Genomic DNA, 18,327 nt, shown 5'->3' on the forward strand with positions numbered 1-18,327 from the left:
ACGGACTAATGGATGCCGTACGCCATGGTATGGCATAAGCTCATCTTGGTTCTTTGGACCAGGTGAATTATACACAGCATTTGAGTGTCTTCTACAGGTTTCAATATTTTATGGTTTTAAATGTTTTCTACATGCATCGGTATTGTACAGGCCATATTTTACAAATGATTAATGTATACAAGCGTCCATATTTTACAATTATTGTGTTCAAGCACAGCATATTTTTCATGGTATTTGGATGCAATTCTCTTCAGAAGGTGTTTTCTGATAAAGATTTTTCTCCCTTGCATATTCAAGTAAAGGTAGCTGTTTTTTCTGACTAAGTTAGTTTTCTTAGTAAGAAATTTATCTTTCATTTTAATACTCTCCACGGGAACAAAATTTTGGTACATGAAGGAGTTAAGATTTTGATCCGAGTTTAATTATCTTCAACAAGAGTTTAGATATTAATAAGTAACCCTCAATAGGTATGTAAGTAATACATGTAGTACCTTAAGTTATCCAGATATAGACATCTAAACTAAAGGTTGAATTCCACAGCTCCAGCTGTATAAAGGACACAATTAAAGAAGTTTAATTTGTTAAAAGTTTCAAGGTCAAACATTCAGAAAATGAAAACATTTCATTTTAAGTAGAATCAACTAGAACTGTCGCCAGGATGGCTGACTAATACCCCCGCAATCTGCACGAGTCAATGGTGAATTGGAACTGTTAATTAGAGGCTAACTAAGATAACGCAGTAATAAAGTGACCAGTTGCCATAGCAACTATAATTATGAAAAAAAAAGAAAGTGGCATGCACATCTACACATGGTCCTCTATATTTTTGTTAAGTTTCATTGAAATCGGCCCTTCGGTTTAGGAGGAGTTGTCCGGACAAACTTAAAGATATGTTTCTTATTGGAAAACCTGTTTATAGTGACCAGTGCTACCAGTCGCCATAGCAACCATAATTTTGAGAAAAATAAAGTGGCATGCACATCTACACATGGTCCTCTATATTTGTGTGAAGTTTCATTGAAATCGGCCCTTCCGTTTAGGAGGAGTTGTCCGGACAAACTTAAAGTTATGGTTCTTATCAGAAAACCTGTTTATAGTGACCAGTTGCCATAGCAACCATAATTTTGAAAAAAAAGAAAGTGGCATGCACATCTACACATGGTCCTCTATATTTGTGTGAAGTTTCATTGAAATTGGCCATTTAGTTTAGGAGGAGTTGTCCGGACAAACTTAAAGCTATGTTTCTTATCGGAAAAACCTGTTTATAGTGACCAGTTGCCATAGCAACCATAATTTTGTGAAAAATAAAGTGGCATGCACATCTACACATGGTCCTCTATATTTGTGTGAAGTTTCATCGGAATTGGCCCATCGGTTTAGGAGGAGTTGTCCGGACAAAATGCGTCTACAGACAGACGGACGGACGGACAACCTGATTCCAGTATACCCCCCCCCTAACTTCTTTGCGGGGGTATAATAATGTTATACATTTATCAGACTAAAAAGCAAAAGACATATGAACAGATAACATATTATTTATTGTCGATGACTTGAGTGACCCTTGTCCTGAGAGCATTGATCCTGCTAGGGGTCATCTCATGTAGGGCTATGACCTCTGGCCTGGCTTTAGAGGGATCTGTCCGTATCTCCATGATACAGAGAAGCTCTATCAATTTCTGCTGACACTGTTGAATCCCCTGGAACAAATAAAATAAATCTTCATGTTATCATGTGTAAAACAGGCCATAGGTAAATTTCTCTTGGCAACTGGAAAACAGAATATTCAGAATCTAGATTATGCTACAGTACTGTAAACTTTATGTAAATCTGTTTCGTCCAGGATTTAACATCCCAACAATAGATAGAGAGGTACTATGACAACAATAGATAGAGAGGTACTATGACAACAATAGATAGAGAGGTACTATGACAACAATACATAGAGAGGTACTATGAAGGTAAGTCCCTTGGAAGAAGCCACAAAGAAGGACAGACTAGAGACAGGAGAGAAAAGACGAACAGAATACATGTATCTCGTCACCCTGCATTTTGTTATAGATAACGGGATAATTTATTGCTCCAAGAGCTTGTTGAATTTGTTCTGAAAATAACATATCAAATCATGGTTTTATTTGATATCAATATACAATAATGCATATATCATATGGTGCCAGTGGATGATGGGGCCTTCCAACGGCTGCTTACCAGACTAAAATAACACAACCTTATATGCCCCAAAAGCTAGCCATTCCTTACCATTACTCATGATACATTCACTCAGAGAAGACACACAAATCATTTACTTGAGCGAGTACTTACCTCAACAAGTATATCCTTGATACTGGGGTCATGTTTAGCTCTTTTCTTCATCACCTGCCAACATCAAATCAAAATGTCAACAGAATTATATTGCACCTTTAATATCAATAGATAACATTTTCATTTACAGAATAAAATATGCAAATAAAATTTCAAATTGCTTGGTCTTTTTCTCAGTTTAAGGAACAAAGCAACTCCAGGTTAATTATTTCCAAAGAAATTAATATATCTTTATTTTTAAGCATCACAATCATTTTTGAAGTCATATGTTAGCTTCTTACCATGCTGTCAGGAGCTGAAAATCCAATAAGACTTGTTAAGACCTAAACGACAGAAAAAGGAAATGGCTTCTTACACATGAACACCTGGGTACATATAGCATTTTCTGTTATAATAACGTGATATCAGCATGAAAATGACTACCATTAATACCTCACTAAACTCAACCTATCATCACTTGGATTCATAATTAAATCTTGGCTAATGTGGTTAACATCTAAAATTCATTTTATTTCATATGAGATTGTGTAAATATCCTGAAAGTTTCACTATTTCATATGAAGTGGAAATTGAGTCAAGATCTCTTACTGATAAAATGGGGCCAGAACAGATTTGAGTATGAAGTGGAAATTGAATCAAGATCTCTGACAAAATGGGGCCAGAACAGATTGATTCAATATCTCTTACTGATAAAATGGGGCCAGAACAGTGTTTATCACTCCAGCCTTCCACGAACACAAATGTAGAGGTATGTATAGTTTGGCAACATAGTCCCAGATGTCAGTACACTATTATAGTACACATGCACAGAATGTATTGACAAAAGAAAGAGGTTTGTAAAAGTAACTTTACAATAATACAAAAATAGTTCATTGTTCAGTCCATTATCCAGGTATATTCTATGATAGTTGTACATTTCAAGCTGGATTCTCAGTTAACATCTAATACATGGAACCTCACACATCCAAACACTTCCTTTCTAATGTTTTAATACAAAAATGACTGCATGGTATTCATGTATCAAAAAAAGAGAGTTAGCATGGCAATTTGACCATTGATTGTCAGATTTTGTGCGATGGGAGACAACTCATCTTCGGGTGAATTATATTATGTAATCACAAGATGTCTAGTTTAATCCAAACTTAAGTAGTAATGTTACCAAGATGGTTATTAACTGTAATTAGTAGAAAAAACATGTTTTTCTCCTTAATATATTTTATATACATTTATATGGTTTCCAAATCCATTTTCATGAATACAAGACTTTTCGTGCAAGTACACTGACCGGAACTATGCAAAGACAGATCACATGCCGTTGGTATTGATGATAAGACATAGTTAAATTTCATGATCAGCCTAAATATATTACGGAAAACAATTACTTATTTGTTATCTTCTCGAGATCTACATTCATTACATTATATTTTTGCAAGAATCTGTAACCTACACCACCGGAAAGGTCCACATCAAGACTGTCTGATCCATCGTTGATCTTACAGGCCAGTTTCCATACTATCCCACCAGAGCTGTCCAGTCGACCAATCAGAGTTGAGATGTAGGCCTATAGCAAGATTTTGAAATAAACTTCCTGAATCACTTTTAATTTGATGTACATTTTTCTAACATTAATTTCACTCAAATCATTCCCTGAAGGATACTGTAAACTTTGACCTTGCCTCCCCACAGTACTGATACATCCGCCCCACCCCCACATATTGATTAGTAAATTATACCCTATCCGCATGGCACTGATACATCCACCCCACCCCCACACATTGATTAGTAAATTATACCCTATCCGCATGGCACTGATACATCCGCCCCACCCCCACACATTGATTAGTAAATTATACCCTATCCCCACAGCTAGAGCATTGATAAGTAAGCAGGAGGAAATGAAATCAACACTTTTTTTATAATTCATTTTTGGACTTCATGTTCAAGAATATAAATTGATTATCAGATTCCTATGTTGTTAAATTTTATTTATTTATTTATCTATTTTTTTTTGGCAAAACTTTGACAAATAGAATTTCAATGAATATTTTTTATGTAAAGTACAAGTGCCATATTTTGAAGCTGTCTAACACATTCTTGTAAAATAATTGAAATTCTACAATTTTGAAAGGCGATAACAAAAACATTGCACAGAGGAATTCACTTTAATATATCGGTGTTTTAATTTGGGTTTGCCTCCCTTGGACCATGCATCAAACTAGGTTGTGCTGCATGAATCATCATTTCAATCTAAATGAATGCTATGCAATTTTTCGATATGGAAAAAAAATGTCATTAGATCAACACACATGGAATCCCTGAAGACTTTTAAACAATGTAAATAGATAGTTAGAAGGGTGACATCATCACAGAGGTTTGACACATACCTATGACCCAGAATGAAAAATTAACACTAAGTGATCTACAAGCCTCTGCAATTTGATATATATTCTATTTATTGTAGAATTATTATATTAGTTCAATACATTGAACTGACCTTGACTTTGAATGTAACACTGTCCAGTGGGGTCAGTTGTTTCTTCACAATAGCCAGGTAGGTAAATGGTTCAGCATCAACCCCTGAATTAAGTATGAAATTAACTATACTGTATATTCACCAATCTACACAATAAATTGATAATATAGTACATAAATGGTTTTAATCTATTGTATTGATCACAACATGTAGCAATTATAGGACATGAATTTCTGGTAATCAATGAAATACAAGATTAAGAAAGCTTGGGAATGAATGGCTAGTAGTACAACTGAGAAAAAAATTGTGTGAAAATGTATATTTACCATAACAAGGTTTTACCAAAGTGAAGTCTGTTAATTTTTTCTGTCCATCAATTTTTTTTGCCAAGTTTCCATTTTGACCAACGGGGGATTTGTTACTCCTCTGACCAATGGTGGGTGTCCTTACAAACTTGTCCATAGTAATCTGGTCACTTCTGACCCTCTTATCCACACCAGATATAGGACATACTGTACTGACCGGCGAGGGAGGTTCTACTTTGACTGCTACATTTTTTGCACTGTCAATAACTGATGTTCCAGTTGAGTTTGAAAACAAAGACTTTTTACCACTTATCCCAACACCTATGCCCACTGGGCTCCTATGAATATTTTGAGAGTTTGTTTCAAGGGGAGATAACAATTTTTTAACCTTTTCACCAGCATTTTCTCCAACAGAAATTCCACATGAATCCGATTCACTTTTACTTGCTGGTTTGAGTATTGTATTTGAATTCTTAGCACCTTTACTCTCAACAATTGAAGATGGAATATCTTCAAAATCATCCTCAAATTCATCATTAAACATGGAATCATAGTTTGATAGCACTGAAGCCTCTTGTACATTAGAACTATCACTAAGTTTTTGCCTCTTCCTATTAGGCATTTCTCCAGAAGACTTCCTACTTCCTGATCTCGATTCATAAATCAGATTCCTCAAGGTAATATTTTCATTGTGATTTGGTTGACTGAATTTTTCCTCTTTCAGTCCATTTGTATACAATCCACTGTGGGCCGAAGAGTTCCTGTTGTGTGGGACAGTGGTGGAGACATTATTATTTCTGTTTTGTGCTGTAGTGGAGGACTGACCGCGGCTGGTTGTCACTTTGTCTGGTATGACCTTGCTGGTATTACTGTTGAGATTACCAGGTTGTGTCATCTCCATACTGTCTAGTTCATCCATCATCTCATCCATAGCCAAATCTTCCATGTCCCACTGTAACCAAAAGTCCTCAACAGATACTGTGTACACTAAACATCTACAGCATGATATATGTAACCAATAAAACATCTACAACATAACATTGGTGACAAATAATATATTTACAGTGCTGAGTAATCCCCGGAGAGTAAAATTTACATCTTGTAAGAATTCCATTTGAGCTGGAAAATTGACAAATGATTCTATTTAATATTACTTTTCTAATTATAACTAAATCAATTAATTAATAACACTTCATTTTTTGTTTTTGAGAACGTTCATATTGCAGATATTAAAAATCTTTGATAAACAAGAATAAGTTAGCTTCAAAGAATTATCTTTGATCTTACCATAAACAGGGTCAGTTCAGTTGCTTCTGAAATTTGACTTTTACATATGAATACAGATTATCAAATGATCACACATTAGTCATTTGCCACCTACCTCGTCTAGGACAGCATCATTGACTGATGTTTTGGTACTAGAGACAGGTCTAGCAGTCGAAGAGCCTATGAAATTATAGTGTTGACAACATAAGAACTTATTTTGAATACTGGTATAAACAAATGATATATATCCCCCAGCTCTCACCTATTTCAATATTAAACATGTAAAAATTATTTTTCATTTAGTATCAAAAAAGCCGTTTGCATATAAATATGGTATTATCATTACAGGGAAAGTGCGTATACTGTTTTACAAGATTAGCTAAAAGTTATAAGACACAAAAGCTACAGCAAATATGTGAAGAAATTTTCTGTGACTTTAAATCACATACAGTATGTATCACATAAAGTAAGTTACCCTGATTCTCTGTATCACATAAAGTAAGTAACCCTGATTCTCTGTGGCTCCATATCACATAAAGTAAGTAACCCCGATTCTCTGTGGCTCCATATCACATAAAGTAAGTAACCCTGATTATCTGTGGCTCCATATCACATAAAGTAAGTAACCCTGATTCTCTGTGGCTCCATATCACATAAAGTAAGTAACCCTGATTCTCTGTGGCTCCATATCACATAAAGTAAGTAACCCTGATTCTCTGTATCACATAAAGTAAGTAACCCTGATTATCTGTGGCTCTGTATCACATAAAGTAAGTAACCCTGATTCTCTGTGGCTCCATATCACATAAAGTAAGTAACCCCGATTCTCTGTGGCTCCATATCACATAAAGTAAGTAACCCTGTTTCTCTGTATCATATAAAGTAAGTAACCCTGATTCTCTGTATCACATAAAGTAAGTAACCCTGATTCTCTGTGGCTCCATATCACATAAAGTAAGTAACCCTGTTTCTCTGTATCATATAAAGTAAGTAACCCTGATTCTCTGTATCACATAAAGTAAGTAACCCCGATTCTCTGTATCACATAAAGTAAGTAACCCCGATTCTCTGTATCACATAAAGTAAGTAACCCTGATTCTCTGTATCACATAAAGTAAGTAACCCTGATTCTCTGTGGCTCTGTGTCACATAAAGTAAGTAACCCTGATTATCTGTGGCTCTGTATCACATAAACTAAGTAACCCTGATTATCTGTGGCTCTGTATCACATAAAGTAAGTAACCCTGATTCTCTGTGGCTCCATATCACATAAAGTAAGTAACCCTGATTCTCTGTGGCTCTGTGTCACATAAAGTAAGTAACCCTGATTATCTGTATCACATAAAGTAAGTAACCCTGATTATCTGTATCACATAAAGTAAGTAACCCTGATTATCTGTGGCTCCATATCACATAAAGTAAGTAACCCTGATTCTCTGTGGCTCCATATCACATAAAGTAAGTAACCCTGATTCTCTGTTGCTCTGTATCACATAAAGTAAGTAACCCTGATTATCTGTGGCTCTGTATCACATAAAGTAAGTAACCCTAATTATCTGTATCACATAAAGTAAGTAACCTGATTATCTGTATCACATAAAGTAAGTAACCCTGATTCTCTGTGGCTCTGTGTCACATAAAGTAAGTAACCCTGATTCACTGTGGCTCTGTATCACATAAAGTAAGTAACCCTGATTCTCTGTGGCTCCATATCACATAAAGTAAGTAACCCTGATTCTCTGTATCATATAAAGTAAGTAACCCTGATTATCTGTGGCTTCATATCACATAAAGTAAGTAACCCTGATTCTCTGTGGCTCTGTGTCACATAAAGTAAGTAACCCTGATTATCTGTATCACATAAAGTAAGTAACCCTGATTCTCTGTGGCTCCATATCACATAAAGTAAGTAACCCTGATTCTCTGTGGCTCTGTGTCACATAAAGTAAGTAACCCTGATTATCTGTGGCTCTGTATCACATAAACTAAGTAACCCTGATTATCTGTGGCTCTGTATCACATAAAGTAAGTAACCCTGATTCTCTGTGGCTCCATATCACATAAAGTAAGTAACCCTGATTCTCTGTGGCTCTGTATCACATAAAGTAAGTTACCCTGATTCTCTGTGGCTCCATATCACATAAAGTAAGTAACCCTGATTCTCTATGGCTTCATATCACATAAAGTAAGTAACCCTGATTCTCTGTGGCTCTGTATCACATAAAGTAAGTAACCCTGATTCTCTGTGGCTCTGTATCACATAAACTAAGTAACCCTGATTATCTGTGACTCTGTATACCATAAAGTAAGTAACCCTGATTCTCTGTGGCTCCATATCACATAAAGTAAGTAACCCTGATTATCTGTGGCTCTGTATCACATAAAGTAAGTAACCCTGATTCTCTGTGGCTCCATATCACATAAAGTAAGTAACCTTGATTATCTGTATCACATAAAGTAAGTAACCCTGATTCTCTGTGGCTCCATATCACATAAAGTAAGTAACCCTGATTCTCTGTGGCTCCATATCACATAAAGTAAGTAACCCTGATTATCTGTGGCTCTGTGTCACATAAAGTAAGTAACCCTGATTCTCTGTGGCTCTGTATCACATAAAGTAAGTAACCCTGATTCTCTGGGGCTCCATATCACATAAAGTAAGTAACCCTGATTCTCTGTGGCTCTGTATCACATAAAGTAAGTAACCCTGATTCTTTGTGGCTCTGTATCACATAAAGTAAGTAACCCTGATTATCTGTGGCTCCATATCACAAAGTAAGTAACCCTGATTCTCTGTGGCTCCATATCACATAAAGTAAGTAACCCTGATTCTCTGTGGCTCTGTATACCATAAAGTAAGTAACCCTGATTCTCTGTGGCTCCATATCACATAAAGTAAGTAACCCTGATTATCTGTGGCTTCATATCACATAAAGTAAGTAACCCTGATTATCTGTGGCTCTGTATCACATAAAGTAAGTAACCCTGATTCTCTGTGGCTCTGTATCACATAAAGTAAGTAACCCTGATTCTCTGTGGCTCTGTATCACATAAAGTAAGTAACCCTGATTATCTGTATCACATAAAGTAAGTAACCCTGATTCTCTGTGGCTCTGTATCACATAAAGTAAGTAACCCTGATTATCTGTATCACATAAAGTAAGTAAACCTGATTCTCTGTGGCTCTGTATCACATAAAGTAAGTAACCCTGATTCTCTGTGGCTCTGTATCACATAAAGTAAGTAACCCTGATTATCTGTGGCTTCATATCACATAAAGTAAGTAACCCTGATTCTCTGTGGCTCCATATCACATAAAGTAAGTAACCCTGATTATCTGTGGCTCTGTATCACATAAAGTAAGTAACCCTGATTATCTGTGGCTTCATATCACATAAAGTAAGTAACCCTGATTATCTGTGGCTTCATATCACATAAAGTAAGTAACCCTGATTCTCTGTGGCTCTGTGTCACATAAAGTAAGTAACCCTGATTCTCTGTGGCTCCATATCACATAAAGTAAGTAACCCTGATTATCTGTATCACATGAAGTAAGTAACCTGATTCTCTGTGGCTCCATATCACATAAAGTAACCCTGATTCTCTGTATCACATAAAGTAAGTAACCCTGATTCTCTGTGGCTCTGTGTCACATAAAGTAAGTAACCCTGATTATCTGTATCACATGAAGTAAGTAACCCTGATTCTCTGTGGCTCTGTATCACATAAAGTAAGTAACCCTGATTATCTGTGGCTCCATATCACATAAAGTAAGTAACCCTGATTCTCTGTGGCTCTGTATCACATGAAGTAAGTAACCCTGATTCTCTGTTGCTCTGTATCACATAAAGTAAGTAAACCTGATTCTCTGTGGCTCCATATCACATAAAGTAAGTAACCTGATTCTCTGTGGCTCCATATCACATAAAGTAAGTAACCCTGATTCTCTGTGGCTCCATATCACATAAAGTAACCCTGATTCTCTGTATCACATAAAGTAAGTAACCCTGATTCTCTGTGGCTCCATATCACATAAAGTAAGTAACCCTGATTCTCTGTGGCTTCATATCACATAAAGTAAGTAACCCTGATTCTCTGTGGCTCCATATCACATAAAGTAACCCTGATTCTCTGTATCACATAAAGTAAGTAACCCCGATTCTCTGTGGCTCTGTGTCACATAAAGTAAGTAACCCTGATTATCTGTATCACATGAAGTAAGTAACCCTGATTATCTGTGGCTCTGTATCACATAAACTAAGTAACCCTGATTATCTGTGGCTCCATATCACATAAAGTAAGTAACCCTGATTCTCTGTGGCTCCATATCACATAAAGTAAGTAACCCTGATTATCTGTATCACATAAAGTAAGTAACCCTGATTATCTGTGGCTTCATATCACATAAAGTAAGTAACCCTGATTCTCTGTGGCTTCATATCACATAAAGTAAGTAACCCTGATTCTCTGTGGCTCCATATCACATAAAGTAAGTAACCCTGATTCTCTGTGGCTCTGTATCACATAAAGTAAGTAACCCTGATTCTCTGTGGCTCCATATCACATAAAGTAAGTAACCCTGATTCTCTGTATCACATAAAGTAAGTAACCCTGATTCTCTGTGGCTCTGTATCACATAAACTAAGTAACCCTGATTCTCTGTATCACATAAAGTAAGTAACCTGATTCTCTGTGGCTCCATATAACAAAGCAACCACAACTTCTGTACTGTATACCTAGATTTGATTGGTTCCTGTTTAAGGTTGCAGATCCTCCGACATTGTTGCGAGGTACGACTGAATTTCTTCCAGACAGCTTGCTAGGTTTGATGTCCGTGTCACTAAACTCCTGTCTATGTGTACTGCCAGTGCTCTGCATACTTGAATCCCTACAAGTAGAAATCCTACACAGTGTACTAAATATGTACATTAGAAAAGGAGGTAAAGTGACATCTATTTTAACAATTTTCTATTGTATAGTCAATTTATTTTTGAAAAAAATGTATTAAAAGTACTGAATATATAGAAACTGTTTTGCGAAGATCTTACCTCTGAAGTATCTTTCTTAATACTTGAAAGCTTATACATCATTTGAATTTTTTTCCTTTTAAAGTGACCCGACAGTGACCCCATACCTCAGTTTGACCCAATGACTTACAGTGCCTCCTGTATCCGACAGTGACCCGACAGTGACCCCATACCTCAGTTTGACCCAATGACTTACAGTGCCTCCTGTACCCGACAGTGACCCGACAGTGACCCCATACCTCAGTTTGACCCAATGACTTACAGTGACTCCTGTATCCGACAGTGACCCCATACCTCAGTTTGACCCAATGACTTACTGCAGTGCCTCCTGTATCCGACAGTGACCCCATACCTCAGTTTGACCCAATGACTTACAGTGCCTCCTGTATCCGACAGTGACCCGACAGTGACCCCATACCTCAGTTTGACCCAATGACTTACAGTGCCTCCTGTACCCGACAGTGACCCGACAGTGACCCCATACCTCAGTTTGACCCAATGACTTACAGTGCCTCCTGTAAGACTTTGATCTTGGTATTTTCCTCAATGAGAGTGTCCACTTCACCTCCCAGCACTTTTAGATTATTGTTAGTCAGAAACAACACCCCTCTCCTACACAGCACGGAACCATTGACCATCACCTAGGTGTAGACAAGTCAAAGTTAATTAGTAACTCCTAACTGATTGTTTTGCTCTCATACTATTTTTCTGAAATGCTGGATTACACTGAATCAGCATCAGCACCCATACAAAAGCAAATGTGTCATCAGGATGGCTGACTAATGTGTCATCAGGATGGCTGACTAATAACTAATATTCTAGTCAATTTGACCCAAAACATGGGATTTACATCCATCTGATGGTTGCTTTTATACGCTATACCTATGTTTCTTTTCACTTTCTCTTCACTTCAGTTCTTTGACCAGTCATCTGATTACTATGACCTTGAACTTTGTTGGTCAAGATCAATGATCACAGCCTCATTTGACCCTGTGACCTAAGGAAAGTTAAGGTCAAAGATAAGCATAACATTTGTAGCCAGTGCTATCAAAGTGCCAAAAATCAAGCCTTCATATGTATACTAGATAAAGGAGCGGAAGCCTTTTATGTGCAATTTGCAGTGATTTTTGAATTTTGGCTGGAAAAACTTCCAAGTTTTTTTTTGAAAGTGCCATATCTCGGTCATTTTTCATCTGAGGATCACAAAACTTGCTTATTCTGTTGCAGTAGTTCGTGTTTTTTCATATGCAGTGATTAAAATTACTCAATTTGAGATTTCTCTGATAACATGTCACAAAGAAAAATCAACCCTGACCAAATGCTAACCAATTTCTAATGAAAAGAAACACATTATGCTAAATACATGAGTTTCCCATATACATTGTAAACTATAGTAAAATTTAGCCCGTCCTCAATTTTAAATTTGATAAAGCACCTATGAACCTTCAATCCAGAGTATATCATTCTGCCATATCTGGGTATTAAAAAGAAGACTTTTGAAATATCAGTCAATATCAGTGTAGGATAACTACATCCAAACAGTTTTGATAAGTTTGGCTGAAACTGTAAAATCTGAGACAATTATATTCTGTCAGTTTTAGCAAATGCTGGTAGCCAAAAACTTGTGATGAGGAAATAGTGAAAGACACAAGACCTGAGAATAGCGTCTATAAGTAGGGATGTGAGAACAATGTCTATATGTGGTGATACGTTAGAACAGGGTCTATATGTAGTGGGATGTGAGAACAGGGTCTATATGTAGTGGGACATGAGAACAGGGTCTATATGTAGTGATACGTGAGAACAGTGTCTATATGTAGTGATACGTGAGAACAGGGTCTATATGTAGTGATACGTGAGAACAGTGTCTATATGTAGTGATACGTGAGAACAGTGTCTATATGTAGGGATACGTGAGAACGGTCTATATGTAGTGATACGTGAGAACAGTGTGTATATGAAGTGATACATTAGAACAGGGTCTATATGTAGTGGGATGTGAGAACAGGGTCTATATGTAGTGGGACGTGAGAACAGGGTCTATATGTAGTGGGACGTGAGAACAGGGTCTATATGTAGTGATACGTGAGAACAGTGTCTATATGTAGTGATACGTTAGAACAGGGTCTATATGTAGTGATACGTGAGAACAGTGTCTATATGTAGTGATACGTGAGAACAGTGTCTATATGTAGTAGAACGTGAGAACAGGGTCCACATGTAGTTTAATGTGAGAACAGGGTCTATATGTAGTGGGACGTGAGAACAGTGTCTATATGTAGTGATACGTGAGAACAGGGTCTATATGTAGTGATACGCGAGAACAGTGTCTATATGTAGCGATACGTGAGAACTGTCTATATGTAGTAGGACATGAGAATAGTGTCTATATGTAGCGATATGTGAGAACTGTCTATATGTAGTGAAACGTGAGAACAGGGTCTATATGTAGCGATACTTGAGAACTGAGTCTATATGTAGAACGTGAGAACAGGGTCCACATGTAGTGGTATGTGAGAAGTGTCTATATGTAGTGATACGTGAGAACAGTTCACGTGAGAACTGAGTCCATATGTAGTAGAACGTGAGAACAGGGTCCACATGTAGTTGAATGTGAGAACAGTGTCTATATGTAGTGATACGCTAGCACAGTGTCTATATGTAGTTGGACATGATAAAAGTGCCTATATGCAATGGGACACAAGGTAAAGTTTTTGGTTCAAAACATGCCTCAGACTTGTTTTCTAGAAGGACTCCTCAATACTTCTACACGAAATTGGATGTTCGTGAGATAATTAAATTAATTGAGTTTTAGACAAAGTGATCAAAGTGATGATCTAGAACTGTTAGTGAGGGTTAAAGACCTTTGTGCCAGGCTGTAGTTTCCGGTTCAGACATGTTATAGGTTTGTACTCCATGCCTTTGATGTTGCTAGTGCCATCAGTCAGGTTCAACATCATCATCTGGGAAGGTTTGGGTTCCCACTGAAATACAAACAGAAGATTTATCTCAGTGCAGTGTTTTGTTACACTTTTATAGGTCTTGTATATTCAAAAATAATTTTGTCATTTTCAAATTAAGAGATTGTTAAAATCGCACATTCTTAAGTTTGTAAATACTTTTTGGTGACTAATTTTCTTGAAGGAATCTGATGAAAGTCGACAGATTTAACTACAAACAATTTTATATTTTCATGAATCACTTTGATACAACTTTATGAAAAGCATGCTGTTTTTGGCTGGTGTCAGTTTTATCACCCAAGTTTTGATATATTTTAACATATTTGAACCCATGATGGTCAAGGCCATTCATTTGAACAATCTTTATAGCCCTTTACCTCGGAATGCTATAGGCCTAATATCAGGTCTGTGGACTCTTTGTTATTGAGAAAATGTCCTTTAAATATTTTAGCACATTTGACTCATGTGACTTTCAATGAAGTTCAAGGTCATTCATTTGAACAATCTTGATAGCTCTTCATCCCGGCATGCTAAAGGCCCAATATCAGGTCTCTGGGCCTCTTGCTATTAAAAAGAAGTCATTTTAAGATTTTAGCATATTTCACCGCTGTGACCTTGAATGAAGATCAAGGTCATCAATTTGAGCAAACTTGGTAGCCCTTCCTCATAGCATGCTACAAACCCAATGATAGGTTTCCAAGCATCTAATTGGTTACCAAGAAGAAGTAGCCTAAATATTTTAGCATATTTCACCTAGGTATTTCAACCCTATGACATTGAATGAAGGTCAATGTCATCCATTTGAACAAACCTGGTAGCCCTTTATCCTAGTATGCTACAAAACCCAACTCCCTGGGCCTGCTTGTTATTGAAGTGAAGTTGTTAAATTTTTTAGCATATTTAATCCCTGTGACATTGAATGAAGATCAAGGTAATCCATTCAAAAAAAATGGTAGCCCTTTAACCCAGCATGCAACAGGACCAATATTAGGTCTCTGTCTCATGGTTATTGAGAAGAAGTTGTTTAAAAGAAAAAGCTGATGCCAGGCGGCCAGACGCCACACCACGACATAGCTCACTAGCCCTTCAGGCAGGTGAGCTTAACATAATGTGCAGATAAACAAAGGAAGTATTTTTTTCCTTTTATCTTATTTGAAACATTGCTATAGATGCTTCACAATAACAATTATTCGAAAGATGCAAACATTTCAGACAATGATTTTAACTTTGACCAGATTTGTGACTGCTGTTCCAACTCATCAGCTCAGATTCTGATAACCTCACATGGTGAAAAGCTAAATTGTTTGAGAGGTCTAGAACTCTCCATACACCTCACGATAACAGGAACTGAAGAATATCTGTTAATTTGTGGAATGAAAATCAAATATGAAAAGCATGTTAGACGTCAAGCACCAGTCCCATTCGAGGACTGGTCACAGGTTACACTGGTCACAGGTTACACTGGTCACAGGTTACACATTTACAGTAGGTCTAATATATGTAGAAGTAGCATACATATCTCGAGTTGTTCTCGATTACGTCTGCGATGTGTGATTTTAAGGTCCAGATCAGGGGACATGTCTTATATCTGTGATGACATTTGTGAGAAATGTATAAATTATTGTTATTTATCTCTTAAGGTTTACACAAATTTCGGTCATAATCTTCACAATGTGACTTGAAACAACCTGTTCTAATAAAAATTGTTCACTATTTCCTGATCATCAATCCATTATTTTGTATAAAATATTGATCCAACAACCAAGCTCTTCAGTATAACACAGTTCAATGTTGAATATTAAACATGGTGATATCCCACTCTATCACACGATGATATCTGATCTTGTGCTTCATCCGTCTCATTTGTTTATATACATTATGGCAGATATTACACACTTGTGATGTCACAGCTAGATAAGTCACTGTCTAGGACATATGATATTTGCTTACAGGTGTTCACGAAATCGGGAATATCTTGAAAACAATACAATATTTTAACATTATTTCTTCACAGTACTTTATTTTATAACTTTATCTAACAATAAGAAACCATGAAGAAAAACATTTAGCCAAGTGAGCGTAGTTTAAATCTTGCTGTGACCTACCGGTTTTTGGTCACTGGCTTCAGCAGACACCTCCGCATTGGCATTTTCGGTACCTTGTAGTTTCTGTAGCTGTGAGTAAAATGACTTTCCCACATCCACCATGGAGTCAATCTGTATAACATAATCAAATTAATTAACAAACTCATAAATGATGATTTTTTAGTGTCAATACACAAAGGCATTTTTTCTTCCCCAGATGATGTCCATGTCAGAGACAATCTAGGTGAGACAGGGTGGACATTGTAAGATTTACCCAAACTCTCCCGAAATGCGGACAACAGTGGACATGAATCCATTAATGATACTTGACAAATTTTTGTTTTGGCACATACCTGGAGAGCATAGGAGCCTGAGAGCTGGTATTTCATAGCCTCTGTAAGTCCATTTGGTAAGCAATGAGTACCCAGCTCATGGAGATCTGCCAATAGCCACTGTTCAAATACGAGTTCATTGATCCGCGACAGCGTGATTGTGTTACCCTTCAAACAGAACAAGGAAGCATGCACAAAACATAATATATATACCTGTGATATGACATTGGGAACTATAACTGACCCTTAGATGCTAACTTTAAACCTTTCAGCTATGGGTTAGTCCAGTTAAATGTCTTCCCTCTGGCCGTGACACCAGACATTTATCTGTACTCCAGGTTTGTCAAAAAGGGACCAACCCCTGAAAGAATTAATTGACTAAATTAAAACATAACCTCATATTACGTGAACCATTTTCTAATGCACCCACGGCCATGGCCACCATGCATAGAATCAGCTTCATCTTCTCGAGTCCTCCTTCATGTTAACGTAAATTGAACAGTTGTAATTTCAATACTTCAAACATTGACATAACAATTTTCAGACTTATCAAATTCAATGGGTCAATGGTTTTTCACTATTCAGAAACTTCTATTTTTGTAACCACCAGTACAACTATCCGAGGGAAATGAGATGCACAAGTACGTAGTATGCAGTTTTCATACAACAACATACGAGGTTTTTACAATGAACAAATTTAAGGATTTTCAAAATGACAATGGATAATAAACAAATTAAGAAGACATTTCAAAATAATAAGAGGGCAAAAGTGTACCTGGTTTTCTTCCGTGATCCATTCCACACAGGCATCCAACCAGTCATCCGGAACCAGTACAGACTTTGCTCTTAGCCAAGAACGAGTCTGACAGATCATCGCCCCTGTCATCTTCCATTAAAATTAACACTCATCACTTCTTGTCGTTTAGTGTGACACCATGAGTTATTCATCCTGAAAATAAACTCAAAATTAATGTAAATCCATACCCTATAATCCATACTAATCTCTCTCGAAGATATTTTCGATCAGTCAACAGTTACGCCCTTTCCATGAATGCACGTGCGAGCGCATACTATCGTTCATGATCACATATTGATCGTCATGCGAGCGCTTTGGCAACCGTGCGCCATCCTAAACACACCTCTGACATGGTAGGGACAGATCTGATGGTCCAGCTCTGGACGGCGGACGCATGAGCAAACAATTTCTGACTGACAGTCATCATTTGAAAGTAGGCAGGATATGAACAAATGGTAGTCCATTAATAGTTATAAATAATACAGCAAAGCAAAGATTTCTGATGTTTATTGGACAATAAAACAAAAATCTTCGGATTATTACGGTCGTCCCAGAGTGCTGCTAGTTTTATTCGGATTATAGAGGTGTCCCCTAGTGATGTCCGGATTACATAGTGTCATGTGTCCCGTGGTCAGCGGGTACTGCTAGTTTTATTAGTAGTCCTATAATATAGGACTTTGAAGCTTAAGTTCATATCGTTATTTTTCGAGGTTCAGCAAATAACAAAAATGTAAATATCCTATAATAAAGGTAAAAAATAATATG

General features: G+C 36.9%; 1 protein-coding gene and 1 long non-coding RNA gene across 3 annotated transcripts; both read right to left on the reverse strand.

Annotated features, from left to right (window-relative positions):
• Positions 1-1,519: 1,519 nt before the first annotated feature.
• On the reverse strand, positions 1,520-17,734 carry LOC117325717 (recQ-mediated genome instability protein 1-like). Of its 2 annotated transcripts, none has more exons than XM_033882150.1 (13): positions 17,542-17,734; positions 16,788-16,934; positions 16,456-16,566; positions 14,255-14,374; positions 11,898-12,031; positions 11,100-11,251; positions 6,479-6,543; positions 5,119-6,049; positions 4,814-4,896; positions 3,767-3,880; positions 2,601-2,642; positions 2,320-2,373; positions 1,520-1,697 (listed from the first exon to the last, which is right to left on the reverse strand). In XM_033882150.1, the coding sequence occupies exons 1-13, from the start codon at positions 17,650-17,652 to the stop codon at positions 1,533-1,535; spliced, it is 2,229 nt and encodes a 742-aa protein (XP_033738041.1). In that variant the 5' UTR covers positions 17,653-17,734; the 3' UTR covers positions 1,520-1,532. The 2 variants fall into 2 exon arrangements, 1 of the variants encoding a protein (XP_033738041.1); XR_004532367.1 differs by having other exon boundaries at positions 1,523-1,697; positions 2,601-2,614.
• On the reverse strand, positions 8,483-10,321 carry LOC117325728. The gene is made up of 3 exons (XR_004532370.1): positions 9,533-10,321; positions 8,830-9,500; positions 8,483-8,797 (listed from the first exon to the last, which is right to left on the reverse strand). It is a non-coding gene; the product is annotated as an uncharacterized LOC117325728 (long non-coding RNA).
• Positions 17,735-18,327: the final 593 nt, after the last annotated feature.

This window comes from Pecten maximus, chromosome 1 (assembly GCF_902652985.1).
Source record: "Pecten maximus chromosome 1, xPecMax1.1, whole genome shotgun sequence".
NCBI lineage: Eukaryota > Metazoa > Mollusca > Bivalvia > Pectinida > Pectinidae > Pecten > Pecten maximus.

Excerpts from the sequence above, each read along its gene's own strand:
- LOC117325717 (XM_033882150.1), bottom strand. The coding sequence starts at position 17,652 with ATGACAGGGGCGATGATCTGTCAGACTCGTTCTTGGCTAAGAGCAAAG. Across the intron at positions 11,252-11,897 it reads AAAGTCTTACAGGAGGCACT|GGATTCAAGTATGCAGAGCA; the intron begins GTAAGTCATTGG and ends TTCTACTTGTAG. Across the intron at positions 6,544-11,099 it reads CAGGAACCAATCAAATCTAG|GCTCTTCGACTGCTAGACCT; the intron begins GTATACAGTACA and ends ATAATTTCATAG.